Below are 16,446 nucleotides of genomic sequence, written 5' to 3' on the forward strand. Positions count from 1 at the left end.
AGAGAGCGCTCATCTTCCCCAGCATGCTGCACCCCTGATTGCTGGGGGAGCAGTGCCCATTAATCCCAGCCGTGCCCCGGGGCAGCAGGGTGCACCCTGATTTCTCGGCTTCCTTTCCCTTGTGTGACAGATGCTCCCTCTGCGCTGTGCGGGGAATTCTTCTCCTCTTCCCCACTCCTCCTGTGGATTACCAGTGCTGTTCTCTCTCTGGGCAGGAAGGTGTTTTCAGTTACACTCCAAAGCATTGTATTTAATACGAAAATACTGTGTTTTGGCAGATACGGTTCTCATGAAGCAAGATTCCACAGTGAGATCTGATGGTGGGAGTTCAGGTGGTCTGTCGAGAGCTGGTAGAGACGTTGCCTGTTAAGATGGCCTTTCCATTTCCAGGGCATCTCAAAATGTTAAGATAAGCTAACTATTTCACTAAGCAGTCTCTTTGATATATGTACTGTCCATATATGCCTTGTTATTAACAGTAGTTGATAAACGGTTGTTAATTACCAGTTGTTAATAAAGTGGTTAGAGGAACAGGAAGTAAGAATAGGTGTTCATAGGACTCTTCTTTTAAAACAGCAACTTTCATTTTTTCACTTACATTTTCACCTTATTAGTATCATTATCACACGTACCCCTTTATATGTGCTAGGGAAAAAATGAATAATAGGTCCGTGTTGTGTCCCATCCTGTCCCACCCCAAACATACACCTCCCAGCTCCCATTTTCAAGTTCTTTCTTTTGGGGTCTGACTCTCAGGATCTGTAACAGTAATATTTTGCGCTTGTTGGGAGAGGAGATGTTCCACTGATGTACTCTTATGCATTTGGGGTAACTTATCAGATCAATTACAGCAGGCACTCCCAGCTGCTTCTAGGCTTTAATGTGTTCTTTGGCTTTTGTTCAGCAGTTAATATGCCGAAGGATTAGTAAGAACCTACTGTTATACAGAGTAGGACTCAGACATTCTGAGCTCAATCTTATTGAGGCATCAGAACTGTGCAGGCGTTCAGATGAGGAACTGAGGCTCCATGTTGCGAACAAGTACATTATGTTTGGAAAAAGAGTAGGTAGCCGAGTTTTCCATCAGTTGCATTCACAACAGAAAAGGTGATGAAGGACTAAAAGGATTCCTGTGAAAGGAAATTGGTGATACGTATTATGGTGAACAGGACTAAAGGCTACATCGACATGAAGCACTGATTTTAGTGGGGTTTCTGGAAAAGGCTCTGTTACATGAAGGGTGTACGCAGTTTTCTGCAGACATGGTAAAAGTGGCTTGGTAGAAACATGTATTGAAAGAGGTGTCGTTAAAAGCTGTTTACTCTTTATGGTGAGCAGGACTAAAGGCTTCGACATAAGGCTTCGACATGAAGCACTGATTTTAGTGGGGTTTCTGGAAAAGGCTCTGTTACATGAAGGGTGTACGCAGTTTTCTGCAGACATGGTAAAAGTGGCTTGGTAGAAACATGTATTGAAAGAGGTGTCGTTAAAAGCTGTTTACTCTGAGCAGAGCAGGTGAGGTCAGTATTAAGTGTCCTATTTTGTGGCGAAAACAGCAGCATCGGTTTCATGGTTTTGGTAGGTTGTTATTTTTAATTTTACCTTTCTGGAATTGCAACCACTATGCTTTCTTTTTCCACTGGAACAAATTAGAAGCCTCTAGATGCACTGATGTAATGTTCTTGAAATCCATCGCTGCGGATTTGGGAGCCACTCTGGTGTGAAGTCAGTTCAAGGCCTGTGTGTGCATGTGCTTTTTTTCAGGATTTGAACTTGATTTCCTAGTGAATTGACATACAATCTAGAAATGTAATAAGGAATTGAGCACAACATTCGTCTGTAAAAAAATTTATTGTATGCTGATTATTTATGGTTGGGAAGAAAAGCTGATAATTTAACTTTTGTTCAGCACTTTCAGCAAGAAGCCAGGTTAGGGCTCCAGCAGCCAAATCTGTTGACGCTGGCTTGAAACAAGGTGCAGGAACTGCTGTTTCCTTCCCTGTTTAAGGTCAAGGATACCAAAATCACTGCTGGCAGTTGCCTGTTTAGTCTGACAGTGTGTGTAAACAGTAATTATTAGATGAAGCAGAGAGTCTCTCCTCTCATGCTAGGTACAAATCAGAAATGTACTGCATTATTATAGCCTTGCCTTCTGTAAAAACACTGGATAATCTTTGTAGATTTGTGTTCTTAGTTCATGAGACTAGTTGCTACCCCCAGTCTTTTCACTAAGAGTGAGTGACCTTAGTGATCTGTTGCAGAATTAACATAACTGTTGGTCCTAGAGCATCCTTGCTTTGTTCCAGATCTCTGTAGGCCTGAGCGTAGAACCGAGCACTCAGAATTAAGTATGACAGAGATGTACTGCACTGCAAAAGTATAAATCCACTCATGTAGGCTGGTGCCCTTGAAGGGCTCATTTGGAGCGATTGGGCTGTAATGTTAGGTCTTTGAAACTGTCTATTTAAAGATTTTTTTTAGAACATCATAATTGGTTGGAACTGAAATCGTAGAATATCTCAAGTTGGAAGGGACCCATAAGGCTAGAATCCTTCCTTTTGTTGATTATTCTTTCCAGCCAGGAGCTTGGATATGCAGGTAGAAACCTACCACAGTCAGTGTTGTATTGAAACCTACCACAGATCAAGCCTCAGTTTCTTTAATAAAATACATTCTATGCACTAGTCTCTAGCTTAAGCTATTAAGAAGCCAGTAAATGGTGGCACAGTTTGTATGTGGAGAATCTTAAGTGCAAAGTGCAGTGATTCATGCAGTAGGTTTATCTCTGTATTCTGATCTTCAATATTTATTATCTTCTGCAGTGTGTACCTGGGAGCTTGGAGGATCCAAAAACTGTGACACATCATAAGTTGATACATGCTACTTCTGAGAAGGTGCTGACAGACACAAAAACAGTGTTGGAGGAAAACATTCAAGATAGAGGTAAGATTGTCTGGTTTTTAATCCCATCAGCCTGGAAACATGAGCTTGTGTTTAACTATTTGGCAAGTTCTAAACAGAAACCTTTTTAGTATCTACTCTCTGTGTTGACATAGGAAGCAAAGGTAGCAAAAAAAGGAGGAAAAATACTTTCTTTTTCTTTTCCCCCCTGGAGAAGGCACCTTGAGCAGTTTGCTTGTCTTCACTCTTTCTTTTAAGTATTGAAAAGGAATTAGGAGTGTTTGTTAAGTCAATAACTTAAATGGAGTATTTTTATCTCCTTTTAAAGGATTTTTTTTTTAAACCTCCAGGGCAGCATTTATCCTCCTTCAGAATGATTCAAAAATAGTTATCATGGCTGAGTATTCCAAGATAGACAACCCAATGCTTTTGGGAGGTTTCTTGAGGTCTCCAGGTCAAATGGATGATTGCTGAAGTGTATCTGAGCGTCTGCAGTTTAGATCTCATTCTGTCCTCTGCAAACGTAGATCAGAATCCATAACACTATAGTATCACTGACTACAGTAGAGTATGTGAGGTGTGTATTTGCTCCTGAACTTTAAAGGTGTAAAGGATTAATGTGAAACAAAAGAAGATCTGAAGATGAGAGCTGGAGTCAGTTTTTACTAGATAGCTTAAGCCAATGGCCCCTTCTGGAAATAAAGAGCAACAGTGCAGAAAGTGAGAGAAACAGGACTGCTGTAGACTGAAATATTGTCTAAACCAGAAACTCAGCAGGAGTAGAGTTCCTGGGTTTTTTCATGCAGGCTGGAGGACTGCTGCTGTGAACATGAGCAGTTTGGTGTCCCTTCCAAGGCAATGTCACCTATCACCTTTAGAGCCAAAGAGGAGCTGAGAAGTGCCATCTTAGGCAAAGGCAAGGGACAGCATTTTTGCTGATTAGTGGTGTATTATTTCTAGGCAAGGTGCCAGCTTCTACAGAGTTTTGAATTGCAGTTTGCAGCAGCTAGGCGGTATTAACTGTGTAGTCATAGTAAGCTGTCATGCAAATGCCTCTTTGCTCCTTTTCCCTCTGCAATGTGCTCTACCTTTCACGTGCCGTGCTTGTCAGAGAGACAAGATCGCAGCCAACAGCTGATTGCCACTGGCTGACTGCACAGGGCAGCCAAGAGCCAGCATGTGGATCCTTTTGCGTTCTGATCAGCTGGACAAATGAGGGTTAACGGCCTTCACCAGCTGTTGCTCTTGGCTGTTATGTGCTGAGCCAGACCAAGGAAACTTGTTGTGCAAAGCATGCTTTGTTTGCTTTTTACCCGCTTAATGCAGTGGACTAAAAACTGCGTGTCAGGCCATATCTGGCTGAAGGACTGCAAATGCTGCAGAGGCCTGATGTGGGCTCTAAGCAGTGTGTCTGCGTCTTTCCACCCTTAGAATGTATGTGGTAGTAACTGCGGTGTTAGAAACCTGTAAAGCATCACATGATCTCTAGGAAAAGGGTGCCTTGTAAGGGGAAGGTATTAGTCTTAAAAGCCCAAAGCAAGCTCCTGCCAGGTGATGTGGAATATCTGAGACTGAAGACTTGTTTGCTCTTGAGACTTGCCCTGGTGGGCTGCCAGTGATGCATCCCTGCTGTAGACTGTGGATCGCTTTACTGCCATTCACACACAAAGGTGAGCTTCAGCCTGGTACTGGAAGTTCTTGTTGAAGCTTGGTGCTTGCCTTACTGCAGTTGGAAGGCCCCAGCTTAGACCAAAAACCGTGGCCTGCCTCTACTGCTTCCTTCTCAGTGGAAGCACTGAAAGTACTGATGCCTTCTTATTATCATGAGCTAATTGCTGTACTATTAATGCAGAAGACAACTGCAGCCTGTAATACCCTTCCTTTAATGTTGTGTGAGGAGAAGAAACCTGTACCTATCAGCATAACTAATAATGGTCCATGTTTTGAATTCATGGTGCACTAAAGAATTGCAAACAGTGAAGGGGAGTGCGTAAAGCCATACAGGTTTTAAAGTGCAAAAAAGGTGTGATGCTACTGTGGAATTAATACAAAATTTCTCTCCGGGAAAAATTGAATTTGTGAAGCGTCTTACAAGAACTATTTTCACATTACTAATGTATTTCAGTGTCATTCTCTTTCTAGATGTGTTGCTTTTGATAAAGAAGCGTGCGCCACCTCCACTCCCCAAAATGGCAGATGTGTCAGCAGAGGAGAAAGTAAGTTTGAAAGACTTCTCAACTCGGCCATTTTGATTAACTGCTTCATTAATGTTATGTGGAAGGATTACTGTGGTGTGCTCTTTTTGCTTGTAGAGGCAAATGCTGCCAGTTAAATTCTAGGGAAATTGCTTCATATTTCTTCCAAACTTTGAGGAAGCTGATTTTACATGTTTAACTTTGACTGCAAGAACATTTGCCTTAGAATCAGACATGCAGGCGCCCTCTGTGGAAGTGGTATAGATTTGATCTTTGAACGAATGTCTTAACAACTGTATAAGTATAGTTCAGCAAGTGCCTTGCTTTGTCTCTGTTTGAAAACCCAATAGAAATATGTTGACTTGCTGTTAAGCTGTCTTCTATCTTTAGCTATGTGTGGCTTGTCACCCTCTAACCAGGTCTCTAGAGCTGAATTGTTGGCCCTTTACTATTCTTTTTTTTTTTAATTTTATTTTATTGGAATGTAATTGTTACTGAGGGTCAGTGATGCCCAGGATGATGCTTATGCACCAGTGGTACTGCAGTTGATGTTATTGCATAAACACTTTGTTGGATGCTTGTGCTTGACATTATGAATTCCTGGGTCTCTCTACTTTGTCCTTGCACAGCTTTGTTTCTTCTTGCTTCCTGTAGGTATTGGTGTATGTCTCTCTTCAGTATGGTCTTGCTGTGCAGAGTGTCACTGTAAGAGCATAAGTTCTAAGACTGGGAAATATTTATAGTTTGTACCCTGCTATGTTTTGTCCTGGACTATAAGCATGTACTGAAAATCCAAGGCACCATATATCTCTGCATGATACTTGCAAGCGGCGAAGCACTTCCAGCGTTAAGCAGTTAAGTGTTAGCCTGTGCACAGTAATGGTACATCTCTCGACAAACCACGCGTTTGAAGAGAGCGTGCTATGAGCAGACCATGTGGAGCAGAATATGGTCCTGGGCACTGAGGCCTCTGAGTTCTCTCCGTGTCTGATGCATCACTTTCCCTCTCTATGCTGGAATTTCCCTGTGTGTTTAGATAACAGAAATAGGTATAAGGACTGAAAGTGCGGCAACACGTCCAGTTTTGCTCTATAATTCCAAAGTGATACCGGTGCTATTAATCCATTGTATTGCTAGACTGCTATTTCTCTTAGTTGCAAGTTACAGAGCACTGCTTGATGCCTTGGTGAAGAATATGAAACTGCTCTCCGCTATGCTGTGTTCTGTGTTGTGTGGATAATGGGTTATGAAACCTGATCATGTTTCCTATCCTTCAGAGGAAACAAGAGCAGAAAGCTCCTGATAAGGATGCTATTCTCAAAGCAACTGCAAATCTGCCCTCTCGCAATGTAGATCGTGCTGTGGCCCATCACAACATGAGAGATGTAAGTATTAGACTTGACTTTAACTCGCACACTAACATCAAAAATAGGCTTTTATCTTGTATAACCTTTTCTCTTACATATGAATGTGATTCTCTTTTCTCTATAAGAGAAATTCAGATGTATATAATGTATATTAAAGTAGATAGCTTAAGATTTAGACACAGGTCATGCTATTTAGTGATAATAAAACACTGTTCTAAATTATGATTTTAAATGTTTTATTTGTCCATCGGAAAGCCTCAGTAAGCATATTCAAGATCTGGCAAATGTGAAGTTAGGGTTTTCTGTTTCTTCAGTCTAACATAGTTCAGGTGTTTGCAGTGGTTTTTTTCTCTTCTATGGTTTTGAAAAGAGAAATTAAGCATAAGTTTTGACTTCAGTAGTTGGATGCGGATAGAGTCTATAATGCTTCTAACTGTCTTCAGCAGTGTAGGGCCTACTTTTACCCTTCTGTACTAGTAGGGATATGGAGCAGCAAGTCTGCCTACATATTGCATGCTGTCAGTGTGCCCTGGTAACCCAAAGGGGACAATTGGCATTTAAGCTGTTTAATAGCCAACATGACCAACTGAGCACAGCGTATTTAAAAACAAATGACCAACTGAAAGGAATTTGTGATGCTTCAGTTTGGAAGATAGCTTTGATCTATGTTGTTCAAATTTAGATTACTAGAAAGCAAATAGTAGCTCAGAAAGGCTCATTGGTTCACAGAAGTAAGTTAGCACTGGTACGGAGCTACTGTGGCTGTCTTCTTACAGCACTTCTGCAAGGAGGGAGTCAAAGTGTTCTGTGGAGCAGTGAGGTTTCTTGAACACTGCACATCTTGTGGTGGTACTGGACAACAGGCTGTGGTAGAAATAAAAGGACCTTTCTGCCCAGTAGCTTTTACTTGTAGCACTTCACAGGAAAGGCCCAGTGCTTCTGAGAGACTAAACAATGAAAATAAAGCAACCTTCTGTACAGGGGGCCGGACTACTGCTGAGATACTAACAGTAGATATATTAAGATTCAATGATGTCTGGTAACTTCCTGTCTAAATGTTTTGACAGTTTCCTTTCTTGCAGTTCCAGACAGAACTCCGGAAGATCTTAGTGTCTCTCATAGAAGTTGCACAGAAATTGCTAGCACTGAACCCAGATGCAGTTGAACTATTTAAGAAGGCAAATGGTATGAACATATCTTTGTAGTTACTAGTTCAATCCTGGGAACTTGTTTGCTTCCATAGCAGAAGAGTGGGCTTGCAGAGTGAACTCCAGACCTTGATGTCTATGGCAAAGCTGCTACAAACTTTGTGGCAAAGACTTCACTTTGTAAATATAGATTGTATAAAACTTGTGAATTTATAAGGTCCCTTTGGGACGGATGAGAAGTTCCATTTAAAGATACAATCATAAGTAGTGAAAAAAATTGGAAAATTTCACGAGTTGCGCTTTAGGGATGGTAAAAAATAGTTGAGATTGCACAAGGAGATACTAAAATGAGGAGAAAGTGTAGCTGTTGATTCAGTTTGTGGGAGGTGCCTGCCCTTGAGATCTGCTACGACCAGACCCAACTACTTTCTAGATAAATGATAAATAGATCTTCAGTGAGTCTCCTGTATATTTACTTATGTGGAAATACCATGGTCATGCGAGAGTCAGCTGTCTTTTATTTGAGATCTTGAACACATCTGGACAAAGTCTTTGTCCTGGAAGAATCTATCTGAGCCGGACCAAGCTGAGTGCAGCAAATTAAATGATGAGGTAGCGAATTCGGGGCAGAAACAAAAGGGATGGAAGAGAAGAATGGGGTTTGAACTTAACACATGCCATTCCATTGAGAAAGGGTTTTATTTTAGCTTGAAGTCAATCTGAACATTGTTTTGTTTGTATATGTGTAGCCATGCTGGATGAGGATGAGGAAGACAGAGTGGATGAGATAGCTCTGCGACAGCTTACAGAAATGGGGTTTCCAGAAAGCAGAGCTGTCAAAGCCCTTCGATTAAATCAGTAAGTGTACTCAGCATGCTGCCTGTAAATTACGTTGATATGGTTAAAAAAAAAAAATTTGCATTTTTTTTTTTCTAAAGTCTCCTTATGTGGGTCACGTACAACTAGGTAGGAAAAAGTATTAACTCAAAGAACAGTGCTCCCACAGGCAGCGCGCAGGTGCCAGTGGCACAGGGAAGGGGAAAGTGCTGTGCTTGCTCTGGAAAGAATAACTGGTCTGCGGTTCACAAGGCTGCCGGGCTGGCACTGTTTCCAAGTGTTAAACTCACATTTTCTTCCACTTTAGAATTCAGATTTTGCAGAGAAAAAAGCAAACCTAGGCCATCCACATCAGTCTTTCAGCTGTAGAAAAATACTTTGTGCTGATCTTTTAAAGACATTACAAGAATATTGTGAAGTCCAGATAGCAACTGTAGAATGTGGTTCTTCTCATGCCCTAAGAAGTATCAGCTGTACTACCTCTCTCCTGAGAGGGGTTTGTTAGGCCATTCTCAAAAATTTCTAATGACAGAGAATCCACAACATATTCCAGTCCCTCTTTTCCAGTATCTCTCCCTTGTGGCTCAGAAAGACTTTCTCCCCTGATGTCCTCCATCTTTCATGTTGTAACTGAAAAGCCAAACAGGCAAAGGCTTTCCTTTCTATGAACATGTAGTAATTCCTGTGTGTCAAGTGAAATTACATGTTCAGTTGCCCTACCATTATCTTTGCTTCTTCCTCTATATTCATTGGGAAGAGATGTGTTGGGGCGCTCTCAGGATCCCTTAGCATGAGCACTTACACTGCATAGCAAGTGAACGTATTATGATCATGATGTTCTGTTCCCTTGGGCTGGCCTCTCCTTTGAGGGATCACAGATTTCTTCTTAAGTCAGAGTGGAGGAAGAACAGAGTGGTATGTGTCCAAGTGCAATTGCCTGTGTCGAATTTTGCTGTCGCTCAAGGCATACTGTGCACGTACAATGTTTTTCACCCACTTTCTCTCTTGTGTTGTTAATGGCATTCCTTGATCACTGGATGGATGTCTGAGAGAGATCTCCTTGAGAAGCAACAAAGCAGCTTGCATCTGAGATCTGGTTCTGTGTAAATTTGGAACATGCTTTGTTTGCAGTTCTGTCAACAGTTGCAAATAGTCAGTATTTCTCTGTTGTGAAATAAAGCAGATGATGTGCAGAATAAGGTGACTGCCTCAGAAATGCCTTTTAAAATCTGGGTTGCAGCTGTCCAAGTTGGACTTCGTTCCTCTGTCTTCCTGGCTTCAGAGAAGATTGTGGTGCCCTGAATACACAGAGAATTAAGGTGCTCTGAGATTTGCTCCAGAACTCTATTGTTTATGACTTTTCAAATACTAATTAACCTGCAAGTCAGTGTACCACGGGAATAAGTGGAAAGGCAAATATATGTGGAACACTACTGTACGTCTGGAGTGGTTTTGATCCCTGTGTTTTGATGTGCTTTTCAGTATGTCAGTGACACAGGCCATGGAGTGGTTGATAGAACACGCAGATGACCCTACAGTGGATGCTCCGCTTCCAGGTCAGGCTCCATCAGAAGCCACAGCTGAAGCTGGTGCATCCTCTGCTGAAGCGACTGCAGGTCCTAGTTCAGAAGCGGGTGGGGAAGAGGCCAAGGATGAGCTGACAGAAATATTCAAGAAGATCCGGAGGAAAAGAGAGTTTCGTCCAGACCCACGAGTATGTGCTGTTTATCTCACTATATAACTGTTAGGATTGAAAGGGACTGTGTGGGCACCATGGAATCCAAATAAATGTTTAGTTCATAAATGAAATGGGACATCTGGGTAGATATATATTATGCTGGCTTGACAGCATTTTAGTGGAAGTCTTTAGGGACTATTTAAATTCAGGTTACTGAAAGGGATATTACCTAATTAATGCACTGCTGTCTCAGATAGCAGTATCTAAATTACTGACACTGTTACTTCTGCACCTGAAAACTAACTAATGGGACTGAAATGAGCTGCCAGGCTCCTGGCGTTGGTTTTTATGACTGCTGTCTAGGAAGGAAGGGTTGCAGGACAGGAGTAGGTCCTTTTGCTGTACAAAAGGACAGAAGAGCATTATTGTATTTAGGAGGCAAGGAAAAGTATCACCAGCAGATGTAAGTCTTGCAGCAAATGCAGAAATTAGCCTTTTTTTCAGAAGATAATATTAACTGAAGTGAAAATATGTGGTGTTGTCACACTGTAAGCTCACCAGGAGGTGCTCTTTAGAATCCAGCACTTTGCTTTTACAACTTACCGTTTCTTGAGATTTCCGTTAAAAACTGCAAATGTATTTGACCTGGGTACAATTTCTAAATAATTAAACATTCTCATAACAATATCTGGGTATGCTTGTCTAAATACATAACACTAACAATATAATAAATCTGGGAAGTGAAATTAAATTGAGTCAATAGGACTACAAGTGCATGTGAAACTTGATCTGTCGGTGAGATGTGAACAAAAGCTTTGTGACATGAGAGAAGTTCTAAAATAAGGTGGTTTTGTCCTGCTCTTCTCCTTTCTACCCCAGGTACACTTGCTCTTTGCCTTGCATTCAAATTTCAGTGTTGAGGATAGGAACTACCTTCGTTCTTAAGATTTATTCTTCTTCCATGATAAAGACACTTTTAATATAGGGTATTTGAAAACTTTGTAGATACGATTACTTAGTGGTCAACACATGGAAACAATGGGGGGTTTTTACCCCACAAAAAGCTTCTGCACAGAAGATGAAAGGATATGATTGTTCTCATTTCTGTTTTAAATGTTACGTTTATTAAGCTGTGCAAATCTGATATAGGCTGTCATTGCCCTGATGGAGATGGGATTTGATGAAAAAGAAGTTGTGGATGCACTCAGAGTAAACAACAACCAGCAAAATGCAGCCGTGAGTACAATGTCATTTCTGTTCCTTATTGCTGTAATAGTCTGTTCAACTGATTCTTTTCGTCATTGAATTGGTTGATGTTTAGATCTATCATAAAGCCCAGCTCTTAAGGGAGATGAAACAAGCGCTGTATATTCTGTGCCTCTTTCGAATTAGATACAGAACTAGAATACAGAGGTTTTGGACTTCTTAAAGGAACTCAGCATGCATGAGACTGAGGCTGATCTGGTTGGGATAGCATATGTGGATTTTCAAAAAGCTTTTGAGACTCCCTCGCTAGAGTCTGCAAAAGAGATTATGCTATCATGAGAAAGGAAAAGGTATTCCCAATAATTAATAACTGATTAAAGGACAGGAATAATTGATCAAGCAAGAGATTCAAGCCATACAGTGTGTAAATTACCATTCTGCAGCAATGGATTCCACAGTTTATGGAATCAAAAAATATGAAGGTTTTCAAAGATTGATTAGTCCCCTGCTAGTGGATGATAGATTAAGGAAAATTATGTGGACGCAGCTGACAGCTGAGGAATCTTCTCTTCTTAAGCATCCAGTGCTGGCTGCTGTAAGAGAGGGGTTATTGGGCTGGGTGGTACTTCAGGCTGCTGCATTGTAGCCGTGTTGATGGGGTTCCTTTGAGGCAGTACGCATGTAGGATAACACACATCTTCCCATAGCTTTCAAATAGCCAAAGTTCGTATAACTTTATTACCATACCAGGCACTGCTGCTGTTCCCATTGAAATAAAAGTTGATTTCTCTGGGAGCAATAGACAAATGAATAGTAATCTAGTGTGAAAATAAATGTATAGCTCGGTCTTTAACTGTGAGAGGAAAAAATATTTTTAACATGTCACACTGTCAAATCTTTTGACCCACTTTCATTCTAATGGAACTGATCATGAAATCTGTTGTGCCCTCTGATTTCTTTCAGTGTGAATGGCTGCTGGGAGACAGAAAGCCTTCTCCAGAGGACTTAGATAAGGGCATTGACACCAATAGCCCTCTCTTCCAAGCCATCTTAGAAAACCCAGTGGTACAGTTAGGGCTAACCAACCCTAAAACTCTACTAGGTAAGTCCTACTTGCATTCCTGATACATATACAGTCTCTGTATTTGCTAGCAAATAAGAGTAGAGACTGGGTGATGAGACAGCAGCCTTTGTGGGGTATGTGCAGCTCTGTACCCTTTTCCTCACTTTCAGCAGCTGTATTGTTTGTTTGCTTCATACTGCAACTCAGCTAAACCCGGAACAGAACTTGGGGCTGTCCCAGAAATGATACTAATTCCCCAGGCTACTGGATTACACTTGCTGAACTCAGAACTTTAATAGCTGCTGGCTGCAATGCTTTTGTGGATTTAGGAGACCTTTTGTGTGCTCTCTTTGCCCACGAGGGGAAAAATCAGGAATGTTTATCTAGAACTCTGATTATTTCACAGAAAAAACAAGGCTGTCTCCTGCTGTCAGCTTACTGTGTGTTGAGGCCTGATCATTGAGATGGAATATAACTCGTGGAAGAGTAACTAAACAAGAAGTCTGAGCTAAGACCTTACCTATGAAACTTGAGATAATGTATGTGAAAATACACTTCCCCTTGCTTGGGTTTCAGCTCCATAGTAAAGTCTGTGTGCTCATGGTCAGGAAGGCCGTGAGCACAGCAAGTACCCAACTGGTGACCCTGACAGTGAAACATAAATCTCTGATTAATTGGTCTCTCTGACACTGGAGGACAATACAGAAGAATGACGTTGGGTCTGTGATGTATATAAAAAGTTCTGCGTTTAGTCTTTGGCTTCAAAATTTGTTTGAAGCAATGCTTTTAAATAAAGGGTGTATGTGCAGCTCTTTCAAGAGAGCTTTTAAAAATACTACTTTAAATGTAATTAGGAGAGTTTGCAAGCCTTTAAATAATTCAAGAGCAGAACCTTCCCACTCTGATTTCTGAACAAATGGTCTCTTAATTTCCAACAAGGGTTCCACACTGCAGCTCAGAATATAAATAGAAAATGAAATGCCATTATATGTGCTTGTAAAGCTTGGATGAACATCAGAGAATATATTCCTAATGACACATCTGCAAATTGCTTATGTCACGAATTTTAATAATGAATGTTTGCATTTAATTGGATACTTACAGAATGGTGATAAATCTTTAGTTTTAAGCTTTTGAGTCTGTGTAAAAGAATAGAGTTAAAGTGGTGAAAGGTGAGATCTGTACTTTATTCTGGGCTTTTCTGTAGGCATGCTGCGTGACCTTGAGCAAGGTATTAGTGATGAGCCTTTCGGAGGTGCCGAGTACTTAACAGCTCCCACTAATGTCAGTTGGAGCTTTGTACACTAACACTCCTGGGAAAATTAAGACGCTGACCTTGGTGCCGGTATGCCAGACTCAGAACACTGACATTTCAGTGACTTCTGAATAGGTCAGATGTGCAACTGCTTTTTTTGTCCTGTTCCATAACGACTGCTCCCAATGTCCAGTAGTCCAGCTCAGTGTCTGTCATAAGGCTTATAAATTATTGCCTGGACCATTCTTCTGCCAAATTTGCAGCTTAGCTCCGGCAATAGCTGTCAGCATAAGAAGAAGAGTGAAAACTAGCACATGAAGAAAAAGAAAAAAAAAAAAAAAAAAAAAAAAAAACCACAACAGTGAAGCTTATTGTAAAGACAGCTGTGTATAGAAAGAAAAAAACACTCTTAAATATTTGGATTGCTGTCACTGTTCAGAAATGGAGGTAATTGTTGCACAGACAGCCTTTCCCCTTCTGCCTATGTCTAAGCAGGTGGAACTGGCTGCCTTCCTGACATCCTCTCCTCTCCAAACACTACAAAGGAGAAAGTACGCACTGCTGAGAGGGAAGATGCTGCTTCCCTTCTGGCTCCAGGGGTGTCTATGGAAAAGATAGAGCTCTGGGACTTGGGGGCTTAAGGGGCTACACTTCTGATGGCTCTGCTGCTCATTCATGGGTAGCCTTTGGCATACCTGCTTCTTATTTTGCTGGCTTAGTTTTCTCTTCAGAGCTGTTATGAGAGAGCAACCATAGGCAACCGAAGTACGGCATGGGAAAGCAGAGGTAATGGAGTCAAGGGGGTGGCAGTGCTTTTTATGAACTGTCTTGGTTAAGTACAAGGGAGGAAAAAGATATGGGTGCAAGAGCTAGCCATTAAGAAATCTAGGCTGGGATGCGGAAAATCTTTGATCAGAGGAGTGGATTTGCAGAAGAGTCTTCCTACAGGACTGTGGGCAGCAAATGACCAGTTCTAAGATGGGCATTCATAAGTGGATGAGTTGCGTAGCATGTTGCCTGCTACTGCATGTAGACACTTGCTAAGGCTTTAGCTCCTGAAACCCATGTCCTTGAGGTTTTGTGAGGTGGACTACAATCCAGGCTGAGTGTTTAATCAGCCTCTGTCTGCAGTGAATTTAATGCTGAGGATGGGGAGAGCGTAACAACCTGTAGCATCCCGGGCTGTGGAGACTTAGGAGTGCAAACGGTAAATGTAGGGTGTGTATTCCCACTGGTTTTGGGTGATGGTTGCCCACTGCCTTTGAGTTGTAGTTATTTCTAACTGTCCTGTTATTGAAGCATTCCAGACATTGAAACCTTTGCTGACTAAAGGACTAATTGAGTGTTGCAATTTCCATCTTTTGGCAGCCTTTGAGGATATGCTTGAAAACCCCTTGAACAGCACTCAGTGGATGAATGATCCAGAAACTGGGCCTGTCATGCTACAGATCTCTCGAATCTTCCAGACGCTGAATCGCACGTAGAGGGGAATGCCAGTCCACTGTGCCACTTCCTACTGTCCCTGGCTTCACCTTTGCCTCAGCGGGAGGATGAATGGGTTGTTTGGGGAGGGGGACGGATGGAAGGGGAGGGGAGGAGACCCTCTCTGAATGGGTGTCTCACACAAGAGCTTATGTAGTTATGGCCAACTGAAGTTAACTGCCTTGTGGATTTAGTGTTAGTGGAAGAGGTTTGAAGACTTGTTTATGTTTTCAGGTATTAGGTATATCAAAGTATATCAAAAAATAGGAAAAGGTTTTGTGAAAACAATTAAGAATCTGATTGTTGGAAAGAAATATGATATTACTTCTTAAAAGGGCCTGTGACGGTAGTTTTCTAGCCAGTTTTGCTAGCAGCTGGCTAGTGTTTACAAAAGGTCACTGACCACTAGCATAGGTTATTAATCATCTCCATACAGTATTAATTTATGGCTATATCAAATTATAAAACCTTTTTTTAAATTGATTCGTAGGAAATGTTTTTTAAAAGTCAAAATATTGGGAGAGCAAGCACATTTCTATCCAAACTTGTTTATCTTGCATTATAATTTAAACAGGATAATTCAGAGATGGAATTCTTTTATTAAATAGCATTACTTTTTCCTATTTATTTTCTGCGTTAGTGTTGTTGCAGTCCCACAGTGGTTATACTCTTAGGAGATTCTCTGTCAGCTACATTAAAAATGCGAGTTCTGTTGTGAAAGAGAGTCTGCTACACCAAGACTTGGATTCTCGAGTAGGCTGCAGTTCATAAGGTCAAACTCTGCCATATCCTAGCACAGGGAGGGGTATATTCACATAGTGGGCTTTCTTCCATTTTTATGTGCACAGTTTTGGAAAGGGAGACTTGTGGGTTTTGACTTTGTTTCAAACTGTTTACAAAAAAAGCAACTGATTTGCATGGGTTTTTCATTGGTGATCTGTAAAGAAGCAGAACTGCTTAGGTTTTTATCTTAACGTATTTAAAAGCACGCTTGAAATTACTATCTTCTTTGAGATGATAGAAGTTTTTTTTGTTGACACTTATTTTTACCTTGGAAATACCAAGAATGCCGGGCTCTGTCTTTCCTGTTTTGTCAGAAGACTGACTTGAGATTTCAGAGAGGCGTTGTGAGCTTTTAAGAACAGAACTCCTGTCAATATCCAGCTAGTTTTTATGATTGGGCTCTGCAGGTGTTACTTTGTTAACAATCTGAACAAAAATGGGTTTTATTTTCAAATTAGTGAAATGTGATTGATATCTATCATAATCCCTGCCATGTCTTGTGTTTCACAGCCCTTTTTAGGAAAGGCAAGA

At 41.2% G+C, this 16,446-nt stretch overlaps 1 protein-coding gene across 1 annotated transcript; it reads left to right on the forward strand.

The window, feature by feature from the left end:
- Positions 1-2,822: 2,822 nt before the first annotated feature.
- Positions 2,823-15,753, forward strand: UBAC1 (UBA domain containing 1; the record flags this gene model as incomplete). Its single annotated transcript, XM_009701676.1, has 9 exons — positions 2,823-2,943; positions 5,044-5,117; positions 6,374-6,481; positions 7,546-7,648; positions 8,361-8,469; positions 9,931-10,162; positions 11,276-11,362; positions 12,296-12,434; positions 15,019-15,753. Coding segments are annotated over 9 exons (1,089 nt in total), but the record flags the coding sequence as incomplete, so codon positions are not given.
- Positions 15,754-16,446: the final 693 nt, after the last annotated feature.

The sequence above is a fragment of the Cariama cristata genome, unplaced genomic scaffold, assembly GCF_000690535.1.
Source record: "Cariama cristata isolate BGI_N322 unplaced genomic scaffold, ASM69053v1 scaffold20666, whole genome shotgun sequence".
In the NCBI taxonomy this organism is placed as follows: Eukaryota; Metazoa; Chordata; class Aves; order Cariamiformes; family Cariamidae; genus Cariama; species Cariama cristata.